Source organism: Schistocerca cancellata, chromosome 4 (genome assembly GCF_023864275.1).
Source record: "Schistocerca cancellata isolate TAMUIC-IGC-003103 chromosome 4, iqSchCanc2.1, whole genome shotgun sequence".
Classification (NCBI taxonomy): Eukaryota; Metazoa; Arthropoda; class Insecta; order Orthoptera; family Acrididae; genus Schistocerca; species Schistocerca cancellata.
Window position 1 is genome coordinate 654,073,976 of NC_064629.1, and position 24,580 is coordinate 654,098,555.

General features: G+C 36.7%; 1 protein-coding gene across 33 annotated transcripts in view; it reads right to left on the reverse strand.

Annotated features, from left to right (window-relative positions):
- LOC126183349 (twitchin) overlaps window positions 1-24,580 on the reverse strand; it is a 521,808-nt gene that overhangs the window by 382,017 nt on the left and 115,211 nt on the right. For 31 of the 33 annotated variants that reach the window (XM_049925234.1, XM_049925262.1, XM_049925261.1 and 28 more), the window contains exons 7-14: window positions 23,114-23,317; window positions 17,234-17,535; window positions 16,438-16,658; window positions 12,439-12,750; window positions 6,097-6,187; window positions 5,826-5,998; window positions 3,124-3,306; window positions 2,936-3,015 (exon numbers count right to left, since the gene is read on the reverse strand). In XM_049925234.1, the coding sequence (XP_049781191.1) occupies window positions 2,936-3,015; window positions 3,124-3,306; window positions 5,826-5,998; window positions 6,097-6,187; window positions 12,439-12,750; window positions 16,438-16,658; window positions 17,234-17,535; window positions 23,114-23,317 (1,566 nt within the window). The remainder of the gene's footprint in view (window positions 1-2,935; window positions 3,016-3,123; window positions 3,307-5,825; window positions 5,999-6,096; window positions 6,188-12,438; window positions 12,751-16,437; window positions 16,659-17,233; window positions 17,536-23,113; window positions 23,318-24,580) is intronic. The other 2 variants (XM_049925263.1, XM_049925265.1) reach the window with 1 other exon arrangement.

Consider the following 24,580-nt stretch of genomic DNA (forward strand, 5'->3'; position numbering starts at 1 on the left):
CTATGTAAAGCACTTAAGCTAATTCTACAAAATGCAAAAAGACAATGAAAAGTCATTATACACACAGTTAAATATTTAAAGAAAACCTTATAAATAAGGACTTTTCAACTGCAGCATCACACAAATACATGCTAATAGATAATTATCTTTGAATTAATTTTGACTCATTCAGTGTATTTTTCTCATACACATGAAGTCTTGTAATCTGTCTTAAATCTGTATTACATAAAAAAATACATTAATGTACTGATTTCTGGAAGAATAATTGTTTCATCCTTCTGGCAATGCATCCACAACTTGAGATTATAATGATTAAAATGACAAAAAGAACAAATTACTCTCACTGTTTCAAGGGGCACAGTAGACTTATCATTGCAATCATCATTCTTGTACAACAGAAATCTTTCTGTTAACTTTAAGTTAGAACTAAACTTTATATAATACAAAGTTGCCCTCTAAATACACTGGATAGTTTATAGCTGGAATTCTTTACTACAAATACAGTATTTAGAGTAACTCTCTGCCTTATCACTGTCATGATTATGTGAAGTACATGGCTCATATGCTTCTAGATTACTCTTACTCTAGCTCTGGAGAGCTGCTGAAAGAGAGACTTTTCCTTATTTCTTCCCGCACACATAGTATTCATATCCCCCCCCCCCTTGTCTCTCTCTCTCTGTATGTATGTGTGTATGCATGTAGGTGCACAAAAAACACATTTATCTGAAAAATACACTCACATTCAGAAAAAACAGCTAGAGATAGGACATTCATATTCAGGCATCGACGTGTATAAGGTGCAAATGGTATCCTGTGATATAGCCATCCATTCTACATTCAACTGGTCCCAAATTCCATCTGTGGTAGTTCGCAATGGGTCACAGCACTGCACCTGTCATTTCAACATATCCCACGTTTTCGATTGGCGACAAGTATGGTGAGCTGGCACGCCAGGGCAAAAAGCTAATATACTGTGACACCAAGAAGGCATATGTTCACACAGCAACAAGTGGTTGTGCATTGTCTTGCTGAATAATGGCATCTGGGTTGTTGTGCAACAAGGCTATGGGTCGCAGGATGTCATCCACATGGCTCACACTGGTCACAGTGCCCTGGTCATGCACTAACTGAGATTTGTGGTTGTACCCAATAGCACTTGAGTTGTAGGCCTTGAGCTGGCATTGTACATCTTGTGCAAATGCAGTCACTGTGATGCCAATCCCCCAGTCTGCCATAGCTGATGCCATTCCTGTCCTCAGTGACATCATTCCATATGCCATTGCCATCTAGCACATTTCTGCTCATTCATCAAAAGTAGACGGAGAAGTGGACAATGCACACATAGCCCATGCCATAATAAATGGTGATGTATTGTCACCCCTGACAGTGTATGATGTGTTATACTGCTCCACTGTTATGCCAGAGCTGAAGAGAATGCACATCTGTCCTGCAAAGCCTTTTGGATGAGGTGTCAGCCTTCTCGGTAGATGGTCTGGGTGGTGTGACCTGACCCATCTCATCGTGTTCTACAGCCTTCTGTGAACCATTCTGCACACACCTGTTGCACTGCCCAAACACTTCTTTCCACACGAGCAGCAATTTCTCAGACAGACGCATCGTATTCTCTCAAGCCAATAATGCCTCCTCTTTCAAACTCACTGATTTGACAGTGTGGTTTGCACATATGTCTGCAATGCATCCTGCATGTCTGCTCAAGTCACACTGATCCATTACCTCTGGTTTATAGCAATGAGAGCTGCAGGTGCATTTTACTGGTAGGTGGTGTTGAGCTGCAATATCGATGTTAACCTTGAACCTGTGAGCCAACATGGTTCAAATGCTAGCCATTTCTGCAAAACATACTAATGTACATGTCCTGTGAATGTGAACGTCCTATTTCTAATCAATTTAGGCATTATCTTTTTTATGAACATGAATGTAATTCAAGAATAAATTTTTCAGTTTACAGCAATATCTACAAATGTTGCAAATACTGAATGAAACTTCTGCACATATATAACATTACAGCCAAAATAAATTCCTTTCTCAAGAAGTGAGAAATTCCTCTTTTGATATTCTATTTATAAACATTTTATTCCACTCAAAAAAACAAGCCATCATTAACAGCCACATGTGCATTTTGCAAGCCACTATATGCTGTCTGGCCTCAAAACTTTGAGGGTGTTATTTTCTGTGGGAACAAAAACACATCTTCCTTTCAAGATTGTTCAGAAACCTCATAATAACAAACCTCTTCCAAACTTCACAGCTACTGCTTTCATCTGATCAGTAATCTAGTCAGTTTTGTGTGGTAACGGAGGTTCCACATACTTGAAAAATGATTGTGGAAATATTGCACAAGAATTTTTTATAATATTTTCCTTTTCTCTAAGAACCTACTGTTTTTTAATGGTAGTCATCATCTCCAATGTACTTCTACCCTTTCTGTAACTCTGGAGAAAGGTATGGGGTATCAATGCAGAACCTTGGAATCAGGAGTCATATGCCACTACTTCCCATCTTCTTACTGGCTAAATTCTAGCGATGATAGTTTCTTTCCCCCAGTAGGATCCAAATTTACTACCTTCTAGTCAAGCATCGCCGCACTCATAAGCATTAGTAAACTTATCTACAGTGCTGGTTGATAGAGTTGAGTACTTCTCTACAACAGTTGATGGTTTGCTACATTTTACTTACTACTGTTCCAGTGGTTGCAAATTCAGGAAACACGAGTACAGTCTTATTCTGATCATCAATATGCATCCAGTTTACAACATCATAAAATTAAAAAATGTGTCACAATATGCATATAGGAATGCTGCTTGTAAATGTGTATATTACCTCCATATCCTTAAAAGTCTGTATTTAATATCAACTAACCCACTGAAAAAGAGGGACACTGAAACTAATGTTTGTACTTTATAAACTGACATACCTGTACCACGTAACTTTCACTTTCTTGTCAATAGTAACCAGCTTTGCAACAAATTCAATAGATTTTCCCTCTTCCGAGCTCTGTGGAACAGTTCAAAGCTGGCATTAGTGTCTACACAGAAATCTCCTCATAAACATTCTTATTTCAGGAATACAGTGAACAATTTAAGGGTAAGCATGAAAACTTACAATAGAGCGGAGACCCAGAGCAAACTCTGGTGGTTGACCCTTTTCCTCCTCCTCTACTGGAATGTCAATAATTTCCACAGTCTGTGACGTTGCCTCTCCCTTTTCATTTCTTGCAACCAACTTGTAAGTACCTTTGTCTGATTGTGAACATGATGCAATTTCCAGTTTCACAGAAAATTCTCCCTGTAGATAAAATCAAATAGGTACTGCTATAATGACAGCGCCAATGTTGATACAAATATAGAACAAAAATGTAATATGTATTGCATTGATGTATCATATATTTCTACATGCTTACACATCTCAAATTTTAGAAAATTGCCTTAATATTAAGTACAATTCAATAATTCCCTAAATAAATTATTTGCTCCAGTGGCAATTACCTCACCAGAATGAACACAATGACAGTAGACAATCAGTTCTGCAACTATTATGAAACACAACCTGGTGCAGATGATACTGGATAGTAGTTATTTTGTTGTGTCGTATTTTGTTTTGTTTTCTACAGTGATTGTGTACAATACTAATAACGTGCGTGTAAAAACAAATAAAATAAAATGTAATTCTCATAACAATTTATTTCAAGTTCTGACAAAGAAACTGGCTGAAAATCGAGCCGTTTACCACCTGTTTACATGCTCATCCGTTTCTCAGTGCCACCTCTGATTAGTGAATAGTGATCTACCCCTTATTTGTATGTTATCCCTGAATTTTCCATTTTTAAAAATAAAATCAATCTTCAATGAATAGCCACTGAAGACAATTACTAGCAGCAAGTGTGTTGAGCAAAAAGAAAGATGTACAGTGTTAACCATTTATACAGATGAAAGAGTGGATATTTTTATGACCTATCACTTATAGTATGATATGTTCATTCCTACATAAATAGCTGTTACAGTGTACATAATCAAGTAAAAAGTACAGAGGAAAATAATAAATAAGTAACCATTTATTTTCTGACAAAGAAGTAGGGAATGCTGGATTGATTAAAGGAAAATTAAAATCTGACATTCCAAGTGCTTTTTAGTATATAATTGAAAAGGTTTTTTTTTTCCATTTGGAGTGTTTACAGGGGCGTTTTAATATTCTGAGCTCTATCTTTGTTACATATAACACCTGTACTCTTATTTTTAGTAACTATACCAGTAGCATAGTGATATTAACCTCTTATTAAAAATCAGTGTTGGTCATCTTTCTGTAAACTCAGTGGAGATGCTGCAAGCGGGAACTCGTTCCCAGGCCATGTTTGTGCCATATGACATGCCACTGTGCAAGCATATATTGAGTCACTAAATCATAAGCCAACTTGTTGATCCATTTAAGTCCTAAGCTGATAACTTAATGGCATTTTCTTGTCAAATAGTCATAAAACAGCACTTAAAAATAAAAGTAAAAATCCATCTATTGCAAGTATGTCAAAACAGTAATCATCAGTTTAAGTCATTTTTGGTTAATAGTATACTGTTGCTGGTATGACATCTTTGCCCTGTGGGTTGCTTGCCCTTGGGCCAGAGGTCTCTCTCCTCCAGAGATTATTTACTAATATCACAAGGACATCATATGTGATAGACACCATACTGAATACAGACTTTCTGCTGGTACACTGTCTGTTACAGGTGCCACCAGAGGGCACCACCCATGCTCCTGAGCAGTGTGCACATCAGGAAAGCGGCGGAGCTGCTATCGAGGACACAAGTACCATCTTCACATCACGTGGTCACAGATGTACTTCCACCTGCTGGATACTTAACGCCAAGCACAGCCTCCAGCAGTAGCACTCAGTTCTGGACCTACAGCCAGCTACACTCATTGCTTATCAATTGAGAACTCACCGAAACCAGCCTGGACGCTCCACTCTACACCATGCCATCCTCGCACTGCTTCACAGTACTACACATGGTGTGGCCCAGTGGACACAGCTTTCTGGCCACTTGGGATGAGGCTTCCCTCAGACTTAGTATCATGTCAGTGAAATTTGTTTCTGTTACTTTCAAGCGATCATGAACGATCTTTCAGTTGTTATTACTACTTTACTTATTGCAAACTTGTGCTGTGAATAAAGTGTTTTAAACTTTAACCTGGGAATCATCATTACTGCCACCATTTGCATCACCCAAATGGGACTAAACAGTAACTGCAATGGCTTCTACAATTATACTGTCAGAATATGTGGTAGAGTGAATCAAACCTGTACATGAAGAATGAATCTTAAAGTGTACATAATTAGGTACATATTAGTGCATACATAGTGTCACGCAGTCAAGTGGTAGATCATGTACAGTGTATGAAAATCATTTCGTAAAACAACTAGTATTTATATTATGGTCATAATACTTTTAGTTTAGTACTTCAAACACATAAAGATAGTGTTGTTTAAAGTTTGTCTGGGTAATTTAAAACTTATGACTGGTTGAATACGGGATGTACTTAACTGAATGGAAGCAGCAACAATGCTCAATGACCCTAATTTTTCTCAGCAAATCACAAAAAAACACAGTCCTACTTACTAGAGATGAGATTGACTCTGTGACTAATTATCAGGGAGTGAGGATCTACTTTTTGCAGAGGAAGAATGTGTGTACTGTTGTTCTGAGGTAACTGAGCATGAGTAGAGATTACATAGAGCAATATGTGAAAAACTGCACCATAGTGAATGACTTTATTCCTTTAGCCAAAAAGTTAATTTATCACTGTAGTCATACCTCTTTCACTTGCTCCACATGCACAGAACGTCTGTTGTCTTCCTTGACTGCTGTTCTCTCCTTGAACCATGTACACTTGGGTGCAAACTTTGATTGCACTGTGCATTCAATAATCACAGTCTTCTTTTTCACTATCTTAATAACCTTTGGCTTTTCCTTGATAACAGGAACAACTGAAGGCATTTTGAAAATGATTAAAAAGGCACTGCATGTACATACACACACACACTGTTTGCACTGAATAGAAAATTATATTAAAACAGTTACTCACTTTCAATGTTGAGTGTCAGGTTTGCATTTAGTTCTCCAAGGTCATTCTTTATGTTACATTTGTACAGCCCAGAATCTTCCAATTGAGGATCCTGTAAAAGAAATTTAAATGTAACACAAATACAGTTCTCCTCTGGAATTCAGAAGACTTTATGCTTTAATTTTCTCATTTCTACATACAAACTCTTGGGGAAAGGGGGGGGGGAGGAGGAGGAGGGGGGAGGAGAAATTAACAGGTGCGAATGCCGATATTCCATGCTGATTTTGCTTCATCTGAACAAATTTAAAGTGAAAGGCAAGACAACAAAATAATTCACAGATAATTGGAAGATAATGTAATTTTGTTCATCATAATCAATGTTTTAAGAAAGTTTGCAACTCTGTCATTTATGAACTAAATAATGGAAAACTGCACCAGTTACTTATTATATATAATATTCAAATCATAATTGGAAGAGTGTTGTCCTTGCATGGAAAGCATATTTGTTGTACGCTAATTTTCTGACTGTTGTACGACAACATAACTTTTTTTGCTGTTTTTTGTGTACTTTGAAACAAGATACACTAAACAAAATATGACTGCCTTATCTTCAGAATTTAGTACTCTAACACAAGTGACAGTAACATATGGGTACAAGTTTTGTTTGTTTTCATGAGGGAAACAGCTGGTATGGATTATGAAAATAAGGTTGTTATTGTGGTCTTTAGTCTGAGTATTGATTTCATGCAGCTCCCCTCACTAGTCCAACCTGCGCAACCCTCATTATCTATTTCAATCTGCTTACTGTAATCAAGCCATGTTCTTCCCCTATAAATTGACTGCATCCATTGCCACATTAATTATTTTTTGATTTATCACACTACTTCCTATCAACTTATCCCTTCTTTTAGTCAAATTGTGCCACAAAGCTCTTCTTTCCTCCAATTCAATGAAGTATCTCTTCACCAGTTACTTGATTAACCCTGCTAATTTTCAGCATTCTTCTGTGTCATAACATTTCAGTCTTTTTATCATCAATATTTCACTATGACATAAGGATACACGCCAGAAAAATACTTTCGAATACTTAAGTTTGCACTGAATGTTAACAAATTTCTCTTTCTCTGATACACTTTTTTTTCTACTGCCTGTCTGAATTTTATTTAATTACTACTTTGGCCACCAAAAGTTATTTTGCTCAATAAAGAGCAAAACACATCTTACTTTCTCAGTTCCTAATCTAGTTCCCTCAACACTGCCTGATTCAGTTTGACTACACTCTATTACACTTGTTTCCAACTTATTGATATTCTTTGTCTTGTTTCAAGACACTACCCATAGTACGCAATTGATATTCCAGGTCTTTTGCCAATTCTGAGAGAATTACAGTGTTGCTGACAAACCTTTATGTTTGCATTTCTTCTCTCTCAACTTCAATTCCTTTTCCAAATTTCTCCCTGGTTTCATTTGTTAGTTGCTCTCTGTGCAGACTGAATATCATGGGAGTCAGACTGCAAGCTAGTATCAGCCCCTTATCATGTCTTATGACTCTTAGAACTGCAGTCTGGTTTCGGTACAAGTTATAAAATAGCCTTCACTCCCAGTGCTTTATCCATAATAGCTTAAGAATTTTAAAGAGTATTGTCATAATATTTTTTGCCTTAATCTATAAATTTGGGTTTGCTTTTATTCAGACTATCATCTAAAAAAGAGTTGTTAAGTCATTATTGCTTCAAATGTCCTTACATTTCTCCAAAACCAGATTGATTTTTGTTTGGTTCAGATTTTATCAACTGTTCCATCATCAAGCACATGACTCATGTTAATATTTAACAATAATGACTTATTAAACTGATAGTTCAGTTATACTCAAAGCTGGTAGCACCTACCTTCTTTGATATGGGCTTATTACATTCTTCTTGAAGTCTGGCAGTATTTCATATATATTATATATCCTCTGTACCAGTGAAACAGTTTTGCCATCACCGATTCACCCGAAAAGCTTACCAATTCTGAGAATATGTCTTCTACCCCAAGTGCCTTGTTTCAATTTGGTTCTTTCAGAGTTCTGTTAAATTCTTCATGCAGTATTGCTACCCCCCACCACTGCATTCATCCACTTTCCTCTTCCATTTCCATAATGTCTCGAAATTTTTGTTCTTTATATAGCCTTTCTGTCTATTCGTCACACCCTGGAGTCTTCCCTTCTTTGCTTAATATTGGCTTTCCATCTGAGCTCTTGATATTCATGGAACTACTTCTCTTCTCTCCTGATGTTCCTTTCATTGTGTTGCATCTATCTTATCCACTCACCTCCAGCCATTCATGCTTTGCCATTTTGCGCATTAAGTCAATTTCATTTTTTAAACATCTGTATTCCATGTTGCCAGCTTCATTTGTAGAATTTTTATACTTTACTTCCTTTCGTCAACTGAATTAACATATCATGTTATCCAAAGAATTCCTAATGGGCCTTGTCTTTTTGCCTAGTTATTCCTCTACCATCTTGATTATTTTCCCTCTCAAAGTTATCCAATCATCTTCTATTGTATTCCTTTCACCTATTTCAGTCAGTTGTTAGCTAATATTTCCTCTGAAACTCTGAAAAATCTCTGGCTGCTTCAGTTCATCCAGGCCTCTACTCCTTAATTTCCTACCTTTCTGCAAATTCTTCAGCTTTCATCCAGGGAGGAGGAGGAGGAGGAGATTAGTGTTTAACGTCCCGTCGACAACGAGGTCATTAGAGACGGAGCGCAAGCTCGGGTGAGGGAAGGATGGGGAAGGAAATTGGCCGTGCCCTTTCAAAGGAACCTAAATCAGGATGGCCGGAGACGGGATTGAACCGTCGTCCTCCCGAATGCGAGTCCAGCTTTCATCCAATTCATAACCAATTACATTACATTTCATAACTAATAAATTATGGTCAGAGTCCACATCTGCTCCTGGAAACATTATGTAGTTTCTCAAAATGTATGCTGTCCTTATTTTCCACAAAATCTTGTGATACATAGATTGTCCATTGGTTAGAGGTCAAGCAATCTGACCAATCACAGAAGTGTGGCAATGATGTGGAGCATCCCTACGACACTTTCTCTGTGAAATTGTAATATATTGTCCTGGTGTGCTGAAAACTGATCTGCGAGAGTCAACTGTCCGCACCTAGTATGATGATGCCATTTATTCTTATATCATTGATAAAGATGATCATGTGACATATGTACATGATTTAAGAGAAATACAAAACTCACCTGCATTTGGACTTTAAATTAAATTTAATGGCAACAAGTGATAATTTGTACAAGAACCGGACTCAATGCAGATTTACCACTTTATGTGAGCAGTTGCCATAACTGCTTTGTCTATCCAGACATGATTCCCCTCCAACACAAATTATCAACTTGTTAAACACTACATATATAGTGTCCACTGACCATCATCCTCACTGTTTGCAGCTTCATCTGATTCCCTAAAGAGTTCAGACACGGTGTGCATCTGCACTTAAGTTATCATTACTGTCAAGGCATGTATATAAAAAAAAAGGATAAAATAATTTAAAAAATACAAATAAAAAAGGAATTATCTGAATGGGATGGCAATTGGCAGATGTGATCTACATGTAAAGACAAACAAACAATTATAATTTTGGAGTAATTTGATGACTTATTCAAGAGAAAGAGCTTCACAAATTGAGCAAGTCAATAATGCAGCAGTCCACCTCTGGCCATTATAAAAACAGTTATTCAGGTTGGCACTGATTGACAGAGTTGTTGGATGTCCTGAGGGATATCATGCCAAATTGTGTCCAACTGGCATATTAGACCGTAAAAATCTCAAGATGGTTGTAGGGCCCTGCTCATAACATTCCAAACATTCTCAGTTGGTGAGAAAGGTACGATTTGGCAAGCACGAAGACAAGCAGCAGAAACTATTGTTGTGTGTGGGCAGGCATTATCTTGGTGAAATGCAAGCCCTGAATGGCTTGTCATGAAAGACAACAAAACAGGGCATAGAATATCATCAACATACTGCTGTGCTGTATGTAAGGATGTTGCGGACAACAACCAAAGGGATCTTGCTAGGAAAAGAAATAGCACTTCAGACCATCACTCCGGGTTGTTGCACCATATATCGGGTGACAGTCAGATTTGTATCCCACCCCTGTCTGGGACATCATTGGACACATCTTTGCTGGTCAGTGGGGCTTAGTTTGAAGTGGGACTCATCACAGAAGACAGTTCTACTTCAGTATGTCTAGCAAAGCCCCAAACAGGTGTGAGATACCAACCTAATTGTCACCCGCCTTATGGTCCAACAACCAGAAGTGATTGTCCAGGATGGCATTGCTTTTCATAGCAGAAAATCTTTTATTGTCATCTGTGACACCTTTACTGCACAGCAGTACATCGACAATATTCTATGGCCTGTTTTGTTGCCCTCCATGGCAAGCCATCCTGGGCTTACATTTCAGGAAGATAATGCCCATTGGCATGTGGCTAGAGTTTCTACTGCTTTCTTCATGCTTGCCAAGCCCTGCCTTGGCCAACGAGGTCTCCAGATCTCTCCCCAATTGAGAATGTTGGTAGCATTATGGGCAGGGCTCTCTAGCCATCTCAGGATTTTGATAATCTAATGTGTTAATTGGACATAATTTGGCACGATATTCCATATGAGGACCTCAAACAACTCTATCAATCAATGCGAAGCCAAATAACTGTCTGTATAAGAGGCAGAGGTGAACTAACATGTTATTGACTTGCTCAGTTTGTGAAGCTGTTTCTCTTGAATCAATCACCCAATTTTTCTGAAACTGTAATCATCTGTTTGTCTGTACATGTGCATTACATTTACTAATTTGCATCCCTTTCAGATAATTTCTTCATGGTGCATCTTTTTTTTTTTTTTTCTTAGGGTCTAAATGCATGATTTAAGAGAAATAGAGATCTCATGCGCATTTGGGCATTGGTTTAAATTCAATGGAAGAAGTGAAAATTTGTGCCAGATCGGGACTCGAATCTGGATTTCCCATTTTAAGCCAGTGGTCATCTTAGCTGCTTCAGCTATCTGGACACACTTCTCTCCAGTCCAAATTCTCATCTTGTGACACACTACACATGTAGCATCTACTGATGATCATCCTCATCAAGAGTTCAGACATATTGCATATCCACAATGAAGTTATCATTACCAGCAAGCTGCTTATATACGTCCAACAGGAAGACACAATTTTTGGTACAGCAGGTGTATGATAAATCGGGCATTTTATGCATTTGCACTGAGGTTATCATTACCATCAACATGCATATATATTATTACACGTGACATGTGATAGCAGACAAGGTGAGCACTACAATATTGGTAGTGATGCATGTGTTCCAATGAATAAATATTTCAGACACTTGCTATAAGTCCTCTTGAAATATACAAATCAAATTGTAATCGCTTACTTGTTCAGTGGGTTATTTCATAATACTGTTGCAAATGGAAATAATGATAGTGGGTTTCATTAACAGGACATATCACACCCATTGGAACATCCAATGTCAATCTGTTAAGTACCAAACAATGAGATAATTATGTGGGTAGATACTAGGGCACATAATTGTGTCACAATTTGTGTCTGGATAAGAGACAATGATGTAATTCTTTCAAATTTAACTTTTTAACATATTAGGTAAGTTTCTCTTCAGGTGGTCTGTTCAAGATTTGTGGGAGCCAGTCAGTGGTTGTGTATGATCCCATATACACAATTGTGCCAACAGACAGGCTGAATGGCCTAGGCAGAGGGCAAAGTAGTGAACACAGCCATCACTGTTCCATGCTGTTGCAATTTTAATTGCCAGCAATGTATAAACTGCATTTTTGTGCTTTTAGCATGTGGTACTGCATCAGGCTGTAAATATATGTATGTATTCATTGTAATTATGCCTCAGTACAATTTAAAATGATAAATGCAGAGTGTAGAAGCTATATTATATATTCCATCTTCTAATATTATATTTTGTAAATGAAAACTGCAAACAATTGAATCTGGTGATACCATCAAACTCTTGTGACTACTTGTCTCATTTTATGTGGGATTTGGAACCAAACAACAGAAATAAAGCATTATTTGATATTTTCTACAAGTATTTTAATTTATTTCCATATCCCATTACTTTTTCTTTTGTGAAAGAAACTGTATTGTTGAGAAAAATTATGCTAAAGCAGAACTTGAAATGCAATTTACACCTTCAAAATAAATTCAAGTGATTAAATTCAATTTACATTTAACTATTTCCATTACTTCCAATTTACAATCAGTTTAATAATTTCTGTAACTTTTAGAATGAAATTAATAGCATGTCAAAGATTCGCTGTACATACCCTCACTTCCAGAATGATGTGGTATGTGTCACCTTTCTGGTCCACCTTCATTGAAATTTTTGAAGATTCTTTCACGACTTTTCCTTCTCTGTACCATACTATTGTTGGTTTGGGGTTTGCTTTGACCTTACATTCCATGATGACAAGTTTTCCGCCTTGTTCCGAGACAATACGTGGTTTTTCAATGAAAGTTGGACCATCCCCTTCAGGTTCAGGCTCTGCTTCTATGTTGAGATTCAAGTTGGCATTACTTTCACCAAATTCATTTTTCACATGACACCGATAAATACCACCATCTGGTCCAGTTGGATCCTGCGAAGAAAATACTATCCTTTAGGGCTCATGTACAGATTTTGTAATGTTATAACACAGTGATTGTCACATTTAGTCCCTTAATTACATAATACAGACAAAAAAACAATAATGGTGATGATTTTAAACGATTTTTTGCAATAATTAGAAAATAAGATGGGATTTTATGTGTGGATACTGAAAAAATTTTGATACGGACAAAGAACCATTAATACAAGAGGTTTCCACTATTATTCAGTGTTTAATATAATTTGGGACAAAGGACCAGCATCTACACACAGATTGCTGAAACAGGAACAATTCCATTATGAGTGACAGCCGATCAATTTGAGAAACAGAAAATGACTCCAGTTTTTAGAACTTCCAAGCCATGCCTTCACTAGGAGAAAGGGGCAGATAGGAAGTGTAAAATAAAAAAAATAAGATACATGAGTGTCGTAGTATAGGAACAGTTAGTCCAAGTTATTTATCAGCAGAGACACAAAGTATCATCAAGGAGTTGGAAGTAACAATGGACTAATGATTGAGATTAAATATCTACATACTCACAATGAATTGCTAGCAATCTATAGGTCAATGTTGAGAGGTAATCACAAAATAAATCACAGAGTGCAAATAGCAGTGAAGGATCACAGGGGACAACATGAACAGGGACACTGATACAAAAAGAAAAACATAGAAAAAATAGGTTTGCTGAATGTACAAACAGTAATAATAATAATAATAATAACATAAATGCTACAGAGCAATATATTTATTTGTCTTCAGAGAATCTCTATCAAGGAATTCACAATAGTGCCTGAAACTTTGCTACATCTTACAACTTGATGTGGTCTACAATCCAGAAGTATTTCATGGCAAATGAAAATAATCTCTATTTGCAACAAACTAAAAATGAAACCTGCAGTACAGCTAAGTAACTGTAAATTTGTCTTTTGTCAAGCAAACTGATAAAAAACCTGAAACATCACTGACTGGCAACTCAAAGTCAGGAATCACTGTATCAGTTATGGTATGTTACTTTTCTTGTGTTGGTGCCAGAAGCACTTGATAATATTTATCCCATAAACATACAGCTATTTAATTAACATTACAAGAAACAACATACCTATTCCAGCCTAAAGTATTGTCTAATTTTAATACAATAAATTTTACATCGTCAACTTCTTCCCCACATTCTTAGTTATGACTGGTTTTAATATATTGGTATCTTGGTTGTTTATTTCTGGATTTACCATATAGATTTCTGAAACAATTACTTTCAATCCATTTAAATGGAGCCAAGCACTTAGAATATTTCAAACTTTTGCTACAGAATCAAGAATTTTTTCTGACTGTTTGTTAGTGACAGTGTAAGTTATAAGAACAGGCAATAATTCAGACATTTTGCAATAATAGCTTCAGCATTTCTTGTGACAATATGTCATTTTTTTATTGTTAAGTGACTCAAAATTTTGAAATTTTGTTCAGTGTTTACATCTTATGGACTGAGAGGTTTGTACACTGACAGGAAAAAAAAAAAAACATTCCACCAAAAAACAAATAACGTACAGTAACGAAATTTTAGAAATACATTTGTCTAGGTAACATATTTAAGTGATTAACATTGCAAGATCACAGGTTAATGTAAGTGGGGATAAGCCTTTACAAAAGTGAAATGCTGGTACATTAACAACTGGTGTAATTGCCAGAATGTTGAATTCAAGCATGAAAACAAGCATGCATTGTATTGTACAGGTGCTGGATGTAAGTTTGTAGTAGGCAATTGCATGTCTGTTGCTCTTGGTTGGTCAGCACAGGGATGGTTAATGCTGTTCGTGGACGATGCTGGAGTTGTTGTCTGATGATGTCCCATATGTGCTCAATGTTCATAAATGGCAGCACAATGGGTCGAATCACCAGACTGATGTACTGTTTTGCAGTCAGGGTGCATGGTATAACCACAGCAGAGCTCCTGATGTCATAAAAAACTGCAACCCTCCATAATTCCTGGTGTAGGTCCAGTCTGTTTAGCATGCAGACAGGCTGGTTGCAAGCCTTCAACTGGCCGCTCCTAACAAACGCATGGCCATCACTGGCACCAAGACAGAACCAGCTTCCACCATAAAACACAACAGACCTATAACATGATCTCCTTTGAGTTCCCACTTGGCACAACTGAAGCCGCAAATGGCGGTGGTTCGGGGTCAGTGGAATGCACGTAGGCAGGGCACTGTCTCGGAGATATCCTTGAAGTAACCAATTTGTAACAGTTCATTGTGTCTCTGTGGTGGCAACTATTGCTCAAGTTGCTGCTGGAGTACAATGTGCCAGAGCCCTTTGCTGATCATGACACTCTTCCCTCTTGGTAGTGCCATGTGGCCTTTGGGAGTCCAGTCTTTTTTCGACCATACATTCTTGTGACCACCGCTGCCAGCAGTCATGTACTGTGGCTACATTCCTGCCGAGTTTTTTTGCAATATCACAGAAGGAACTTCCAGTTTCAGCCCTATTACATGAACTGACTCAAACTCATTGAGGTGTTGATAATGGTATCTTTGGTGCCTCAAAGGCATTCATCAGTAACATCAACTCACCATGTCCAGTCTCAAAGGTAACGAATGTTCACAACCATTACATTGTGCGTTTCAAGTAAAATTGATTTGCAAATGGCTCTGAGCACTATGGGACTTAACTTCTGAGGTCATCAGTCCCCTAGAACTTAGAACTACTTAAACCTAACTAACCTAAGGACATCACACACATCCATGCCCGAGGCAGGATTCGAACCTGCGTCTGTAGCAGTCGCGTGGTTCCAGACTGTAGCGCCTAGAACCGCTCGGCCACTTTAGCCAGCATTGATTTGCATCCTCATAGTGGTGCTAGTAAGGCCACTCTTATTCAACTGGTACAAAATCTGATTAGACATCATCTGTCAGATGTAGAAACATGCCTACCAATTTTCGTTTATGTCGCACAGCTCCTTCTTGGTACTGCAACTTTTTTCCGGCAGTGTATTTTCCAAAAATAAACTGCTCTATTGTTATGAGCTATGAGCTTTCTAATTCACGCTACAACACATTATCTGCTAGTTAAGCAGTTTCATTAACAGCAGTTTTCTATTATATCACATGTCATTATGTTAGAAAGCAACACAAAAGTTAAATTCAGAACTGGTCTTATTGGTGGCAATGAATAAGTCTAAAAATTAATTGGGTAACAATCAGAAAAGGAAATTTAACTGTGATCAAGGAACAAGCAAAACATTGATATACTCCTAAGTGTCGTTAGTTTGTCCACTGACGATGTTATCCACACTAACTTAAGTTAATAGATACACCAGATTTATGATGAGACTTAGGAAAAAGTCAAGATGCTGGATTACAGAGAACTGATTTATTCTTCAGTAAGTGCTACAGACATATTTGGAGCTCATGCCAATTTAAACTTCAGTGCCTTAAAGTATACTCTTTGGTTACACACACTTGCTTCACACTCATTAACTGTTGCTCTACTAACAATTTCACAATGGCTGTGCTGGGGAAAGCACAACGCCTACCAAGTCAATTTCATTCTATCATCTCCGTTTTTATGTTTGTTGATAAAAACCTCTCAACACAGATGTCCTCAAACACTGCCTAGAAAAAAGTCACAATCTGGTATCTTCTCAGTTTGCTCAATTAACGAGTTAATACCAGTATTCTTTACCTTAATCTCCAGAGTGAGTTCATAGGTATCTTCTTCTTTATCGACAGTCTGTATCTTAATTTTAGATGATTCTTTGATAACTGTTGTTCCACGGTACCAAGTAACTTGAGGCTTTGGCTTTGCTTTACATTTACATCTCATTGTGATGAGAGTGCCAGTTTCATTTGGAATAATTCTTGGCTTTTCTATGAAGGAAGGAGCAAATCCACCTTCATCTCCACCTATGAAGTAAATGGAAATTGTTCATAACCCATGAAAATTTGACTAAGTGCATAAGCTATAAATGTAGTAAACTGCTGAAAACACACAAAAAAATCAGCAAGCACAACAGAATACACGGGACAGTTTATACACAGAACAAGAGGGAAAATTTTAAGATTAGATTTCATACAAGAGTTTTCTGAATACCAGCTGTCTGACACACCATCAAGGAGAAATGGGAGGAGAACTCATGCAATGGGGACTTTGGGTTCAATAACAGGCTTCTTTTCTTCTTGCAGTGCATCCAGGGGTGAGCGAACATTATCAACTGAAAACTAGAAAAAGGAGGGCATTATCAAGATTAAATTTCACTTTGGAAAAGTATGTGTAACTAAAAATATGCAGACACATTCTAATGAAGACAACTGAACATAAGAAACAATTTAAAAACTGTTACAGCAGCATACCATGAAAATAATATAGTAAATAAATTAAAAAAACAATGAAGAGACTATCAGTACTCAGTAACACAGGAGTTTGGTAAAGCTGACTGTTCTGGTACACTGTCATTTTCTTCATGTATATGTTAGCATACCTTGGAAGTTCAATGCAATATTTGCATTGCTCTCGCCAAAATTATTGAAGGCGTTACACCGATAGTTCCCACCATCTTCCTTCGTAGGACCGGAAATTTCTAGTGTCAACAGATATGTGTCTTTGCCTGTAGCTTTCCGAGACATGCGAACACGGTTGCTATCTGAAATTATCTTGGAACCTTGGTACCAAGTTATCTCAGGAACAGGATTTGCTTCTAATATGCATTCCATAACTAACACTTCGCCCTCTTGACGTATTGTTGGTTTCTTTGGAAAACGAGGAGCTTTTCCATCAGGAATCCTGATAAAAACAGAAGAAATGTATTTGTATGTGATGCATTGAAAGCACTTTAAGTATAACAGTAACAGCAAAATTAACTTTCTGTGATGCAAAACACAGAAATTAACGAGTGAATGAAGCTTTATGATATTGCAAAAGTAAAATTCTGATGCAGAGATGATTTACTAAAGATGAAAAATAGTCTCCAATTTTGCAATGGTTTTACAAATAATTGACAACGAAATAAATGTATGGATATTGATTTGTGTTATTATGCATTTCATTTTCGGTAGATATTTGGATGACTGCTTTACCCACTCATCTGGCTGATGATCAGATAGCAATCACAGCTGATATAATTGTTGACAAATTTCAGATGCCTGACATTAGTAGTGATATATTTCACACCAAAATGAAAACCTGTATCTCAACTAAATAATGTGAAATTTATCTCTTCTCAAGCAAAACATGAAAAATCACTGCCTGCTAATACACAGAAAAAAATCACTGTATCACTTATATACAATAATTAAGGAATCATTAATAAATAAGTAAGGTTCATTTATTTCATGTCTGAGTTACAGCCCTGCAAAATTCAAATCTGTCTTACAAGAAACCCCTTGAGTGCAAGGTCGCAAAAGGACAACGATTTTTATGGCATTCAATGCCCCACATATTGTCTACCGTGCTACCACAATACTGGCTGCTAATGACAACAGGGGACAGAACCAGAGGTATTCAATGGTGGGCACAGCATGACACGACAGAGCATAGTTGAACTGTTTAGTCAATGAGTAACTAACAACAGTGCTACAGTGCTAGTGGTGTTGATACAAAGCAAAGCAATGGCAATGATAAAAAAAGCAAACATTGCATTATATCTACAACAACATTTTCCAAAGCTGCAATTTCATCAGAAACGAAGCCAAGGAATTTCGGAATGAGAAAGAAGTGACAGATGAAATATTAGTGTTTCTGCAAGATGAATCAGTGGAATGTGTGCTTTCATCTATGCTCCACTGTGCGGACAATGTATATGAGGAGTGTAATGATGACAATACGTGCTTAACAAGTGAAAGTGATACTGAAACTATTATCAAGCCATGTAGTTCATCATCCTTTTTGGACAGGGAGCCACAAATCCCATCTCCAGTGAAATGCAGTAACAGCCAATCGTTGCCCGAGGAGCAGGTACTAAACATAATTAGTACACGTAAGATCATTCACAGCATAGAAAAAAACAATTATGAACAGATTTCGAATAAGTCTGTAGCAATATGAATGTGTACTACATAAGAAAAACTACAGAGGTTCACAGTAGAAAAAGGCGCACTTGTTATAAAAGCTGGTGTTTTCGGATTTGAAGGATGCTTGATACAATTCACACAATGTACATGATAGTGGCCTACTACATAACGCATGTCAAATTGCACGCAAAACAGATTACAGTGATTTCAAGGGAAGCAGTGGATGGTTGCATAACTTCAAACAGTGTTACAGAACTGTAAAATGTAAGATAATGAAATTTTAAACAAAGTATCAACTTGATGATGCACAGCAAACTATGGAATCGGCCTAAAAATTTGAAGATGAGATAAACAAACATATCCAATTGTTCAGGAAAGAATTTGTTTTCAACTCCAATCAATTAGGATTTGAAGAGGAAATGCAGATGACAGGAACCCTGGAAATTAGAGGTACCAAGGGAGTTGTTTCAAGATCAACTAACTTCAAAATCTTAATGCATTCATATACAATTATGTTGACTAATAATCTGGATGTAAATTGGCCGGAAAGTTATTTATTGTGCTGTGAGAAGTTGGAGGTGCTCTGTCCCCTATGATTCCTTTTCGTGTGAGTGATCTTGCAAGTGCAGTATGGAATATTTACATTACAGCAAGCAATAGTGGGAAAATGGGCATAAGTCAAATACAACTAGATGGTATGAGCACTGATTTTGTCCAATAGCTGGTCAAAATAACTTGCTTCTGCTTGATTCCTAGTCTGTGTATAAAAATCATACTCCTTTAGTGTGAACTATTCCTCCTGATAAGTGTGTAACATTGCAGTTCATACCATCTGGAAGCACTGGACAAATTCAGCCTCTGGATGGTTGTTTTTTCCATGACTATAAAACATATTATTGCACTGTCTGCAGCTATGCCTTAAGGGACAGCCAATTTCACAGTATGCTCCACGAGAGACGGTTTTGCATTCGGTTGCATGCCATCACATTCTATCTGTTCTCATTACCCCATTACACCAATTTGATCCTACATGCATTCTTCAAGACTGTATACCTAGCTGAACATCTTGCATGGTTTGTAATTCCCATGGAATTCGCTTTTGATCTTGATGGTGCGAACCTTTGTGATCACTGTGACATGCCATTTTTCATTTGGTGTTCATGGTGCAAGTTAATGGTTTGTTTTGAACATTTCTTGAATGTTGACCATGTCCATTTTTGAAGTGTAATACATACACCCCATGGAGGGTTGATCTCTGCACTTTCCAGACATTTATTTTCTGTTGCCCTCCAGATACGTATGGTGAGTCATTAGCAGCTAATATTTTCCCACCATAGTTGCTAACACAAAACGTTCAAATGAGCCTTACCAAAGACTGAATTTGCGACTTCACATTCAAGGGGTTCCTCGTTAGCATTGGACTGTAGTGCAGCCAGATGAATATTCATTGTGTAGTTTATTGGTGAAATATGATAATTCTTGTCAAAACCAACATGCTAAATGTGAAAGAGTTGTGCAAGACAGCAAGTGACTCTTCATATGAATGCTAGAAAAATTCAACAAGAACTTCCAGCCATGCTTATGTCTTTACAAAATTGTGGTCCACAGGACGCACCACTTCAGTTACATGACAATACTCTGTTTATTGCACTTAGCATAAGATGGAAGTGCAGTTAAATATATGTGCAATAAAATTAACAACATGTGGTGAAGAATAATATTTGCAACTGTACAATTTATTTCAGATGCAGTATGACCCTAAAGATATTTGATGCTAGTACAGTGCTTTAAATAAAAACTGAATGGCATTGTACATATGTTACACAATACTTATAACAGTGAAAAATTTGCATGTGTGGATAAAATAAGTAAGCTTAGTCATCTACAGATTAACTGTCATGAATGAAAAGGGAATGCAAAATTCCAAACTTTGAAATAGCTAACCAGTTTGAGATTTCAAATATTGCAGTTTGGTTAGTGATGAATGTTCATGGTATAGTACATTGTCAGGCACATGGAAGGTAGCTTACTATCTTGTGAACTTAACATTTTTTCTCTTAGTAGTTGGTAAAGTGCACAATGAAGTGCACAATCAATTTTTATAATATTTCAATGTTAAAAAAAAATTATCATTAATAGCAGAATTCATCAGTTTAATCAACTTTTACTACCATAGGGAGCATATGAAAGTAATGGAAGACTGGATTGAAAAGACTTACAAGGTAATAAGACAGTAGGTGATCCAAAACAGTAAGAAATTTTCAGAATTTCATGATGCATAATCATTCAGCTATATAGCAAATGTTTATTTGGCAACAAGTTTTAGATTAAAAAGTCAGTCATTATCTATGTATTGCAATACTGTACACTACATTATGCTTGGCAATGTTTGGCTCATATATATTCTATTTTGTGTGTTTAATAATCGCTTAGATTTTACACTGTAACATTTACAATTCATCATCTGTTTCTGAAATCATTTATGGGGAAATAAAAGCACAACTAATGGCAATTTTATGGAAGTGCTTACTGATTAGCAAGGTACTGCATCATGTATGTATGTACAGCTATCATATATTTGCTTGTTTACTATTTACACAAGTTTCAGATGATGGTCAAAATATAAGACTGAAAATGATTGCAAAATATATGTTTGCACACAGATGAGTGACCAAGCATCACAAAATTCATAAAAGCCTCACAATTCTTTATCACAGGACTTGACAAACCATACTCATTGGTGGCAGAGAACTAAACTCTTGGTAGCAGGTGGAACATATTCCTTACAATTTATGAAAACTTTAAAAAATCAGTTCATTGGTTAGACCATGAGACCACCTGTTTGGTCCTTTGAAATGTGAGAATTACACATGACTCATTAAGTATTGATCTTGTGGTTATAAAATGTTATGATTCTGAATATAATGTTGAAGAAATGTGAACAGCTAATTAAGAATGAATTAAAAAAAACACCAATAAAGCAAAAGTAAGGCACATATTAGTGAGGCATAAAACAAATGGTGATAGGAAAATGTTCAGAAAAAGAAAGCTCAGTTACAGAAAAAAAACATGTTTGGACTAGTGGCAAAAAGCACCGAAAGAGACAAAATAGTGAGACTATAGCTTCCTCCTATTTTTTTATTTGCTGATATTTGTTCACTGCATTGCTCTTACTGATTTAAGTGATTCTTTAGTGTGTAAGGTACACACAAGAACAAGGTTACCATCAGTAGAGCATAAATTTACTATAAATTTTAATTTTTAATCATACCTAATAAGTGTTAAATTAATTTTTACCAGATATTAACCATATATCACATTCCAAATTTGATTTATATATTATGTTAATAGCTGTGTATAGAGCAAATCTTGTGTAGATGTATGATTCCCATAGCTCTTATTGTAACGTGTTGCAGCAACAGAAACTGAATGCAGCTGTCTCAATGGGAAAAAAATGTCTGTAGCTTCTGGATGCCACATACAGTGGTTTATTTACTTTGTATATGGACATTCCTCTGGATCATATGAACTACTAGCTCATGAAAATGATGCTGGTTAAGGACTAATTGTACCACAAAAGAAGACGATTGAAGAAATTTATTACCTCGAAAAATAATTTCCATGTTGTTTCCATTTTTTAAGTCACACATGTAAGTTGAATTTTTAAAAGTTCATATCGACAGGAATGTTAAAATGTGCCAAGTTGTTTGGGGAAAGACATTTAAGTGCAAATAAAACAATTACACTCATCAGCAGTGACACCACAGGCTAAATTTGTGCTTTGTTAAGAATATAGTAGCGATATGCCAGATTTAAATGTGATGAATTGCATAATCTTTTAAAGCTGTTATGATGATTACAGCTCCCCCTACGATGACACAGGTTGGCCAAAATAAATACCAATCTGACATGAAGGAAGTTACCCTACTTAATGACAGGAGAAAAGTCCTCCTACAAGAGGTGCTGAAAATAGTCACAGTTAATGTACATGCAGTTGTTGCTAAGCTCTAAGTTTTATTATCACAAAATGCTGAAAATACTTTTCAGGTCGGTTTAGTTTCAGCCACTCTGTATAATTTTTAGCACTATGTGTAACTTTACATGCTAGCTTGAAGTGGAAGCTTTTTGAATAAAGTTTCACACAGGCAAGTTAGTTCATTAGTTCGCTTTATTTCTTCTGTAGTAAAGAAATATAAGTGTAAGAGAACAAGGAAGCATATTCAGTTTTACAATAAAAGAGAGCAGTAACAAAGCATTGTCTTGTAACTAAAAAATATAATTATCAGTTAATGTGTGCAAAAACAAGGGTTATTCTTTTATGAAGTTTGCGTGTCTGTCAATAATATACTTACTTCGGTTTATCACCTCCTTCAAAATTCAAATTTATGGAAGCAGTACCTTCACCAAGTTTGTTTTTTGCTACAGCTTTGTATTCACCACCATCTTCAGTTTCCACTGAACTAATTTCTAACCTGGCTAAATAATATAGTTTCTGATCTTGTACAAGAGACATCTTATATCTCCCAGCTTCCTTTATCATTTTCTTGCCATGGTACCTTTAATACAAAAAAAATAAGGTTCATGAAACAGATATTCTACAACACCAAAACTTTGAGATTTGCATTAACAAATAGCATATTAAAATTTTAGGTGACACAGGCACAGGAGAAAGAGTAACTGGAGGCACAAGTCAATAGGGGCATTTTATCATTCATCTATGCCATGGGTGGGCAACTGGCAGCCCAAGGACCATATCTGGCCTGCAACTGTATTCAATTCAGCCCACAGAAGAAATTCCGTGTGGACCTAAAATAAAAGTTTTCTAGATAACAAGAGATTTGATGCATAATTTGTTAATATGCCACATCAAGAAAGGGGTGTAATTCATATATGCGTGTTACCTCATAAACACTGAAGTCACAGATGCTATAGTTTTGACTTTATGGACTTTTGTCATGTCGTGACAATACAGCCTTTGAGTTAAAGTATTTGAATCAAGCCCCCAGATCACATAAAGTTGCCCATGCTCAATTTATGTAGTAAGCACTACAAAGGTCAAAATTTCTCATACATTGTGGCAGCAATATATTGCTGTTCCTAATGAGGATAGTATTCATCAATGTGATTCCACATACCACAGACAATCCATGTGGATTGTCAGTAAATCAATTGCAAATTTTTGATCACAAGCATAAAAACATATATCACTCATTAAAACATGTAGGTGTCAAAAAATTTTATGAGGCAGAATCTCTGGTAAATGCTTACCTTCAGGAGCCAATTCCTTCCTCACGGATAACAGAGGAATAGGTTGCAGAAATTGAAAGGGGAAGGGCAGCTTACTCAGACTCCAGGATGAGAGGGACCAATCTGTAGTGAGTGTGCGGTAGACTAAGATGAAGGGGAAAATGTTACACAGAGTAGGTCAAAGATGACACATTAGTAAGCACTGTGTCACTTTAAGTCCAGGTGATATGAGGACAGTGAAGTAAAGATAGGTTAGAGCAAGAGAACTGAATATATGCACAAACAATAATGATAAACCAGGTAGTGGGGATGCGTTAACAGATGTGACCTATAGAAGTATGTCAATGCAAGGATATGGTAGAAGACATGTCACATTTCTGGAGTTTAGGGAAATAGTCTATGTGATCTGGCAGGCACTCGCATCCCTCTAGTAAAACTGAAAAGAATTTTCAACAACTGGGTACTAGGTACTTGCAATACAGACAGTTTCTTTATGCCCATTGATGCACTCAGCCAGGTTAGTAGTGGTCATTCCCATACAAAATGGTGTGCAATTGATGCAGGTTAGTTAC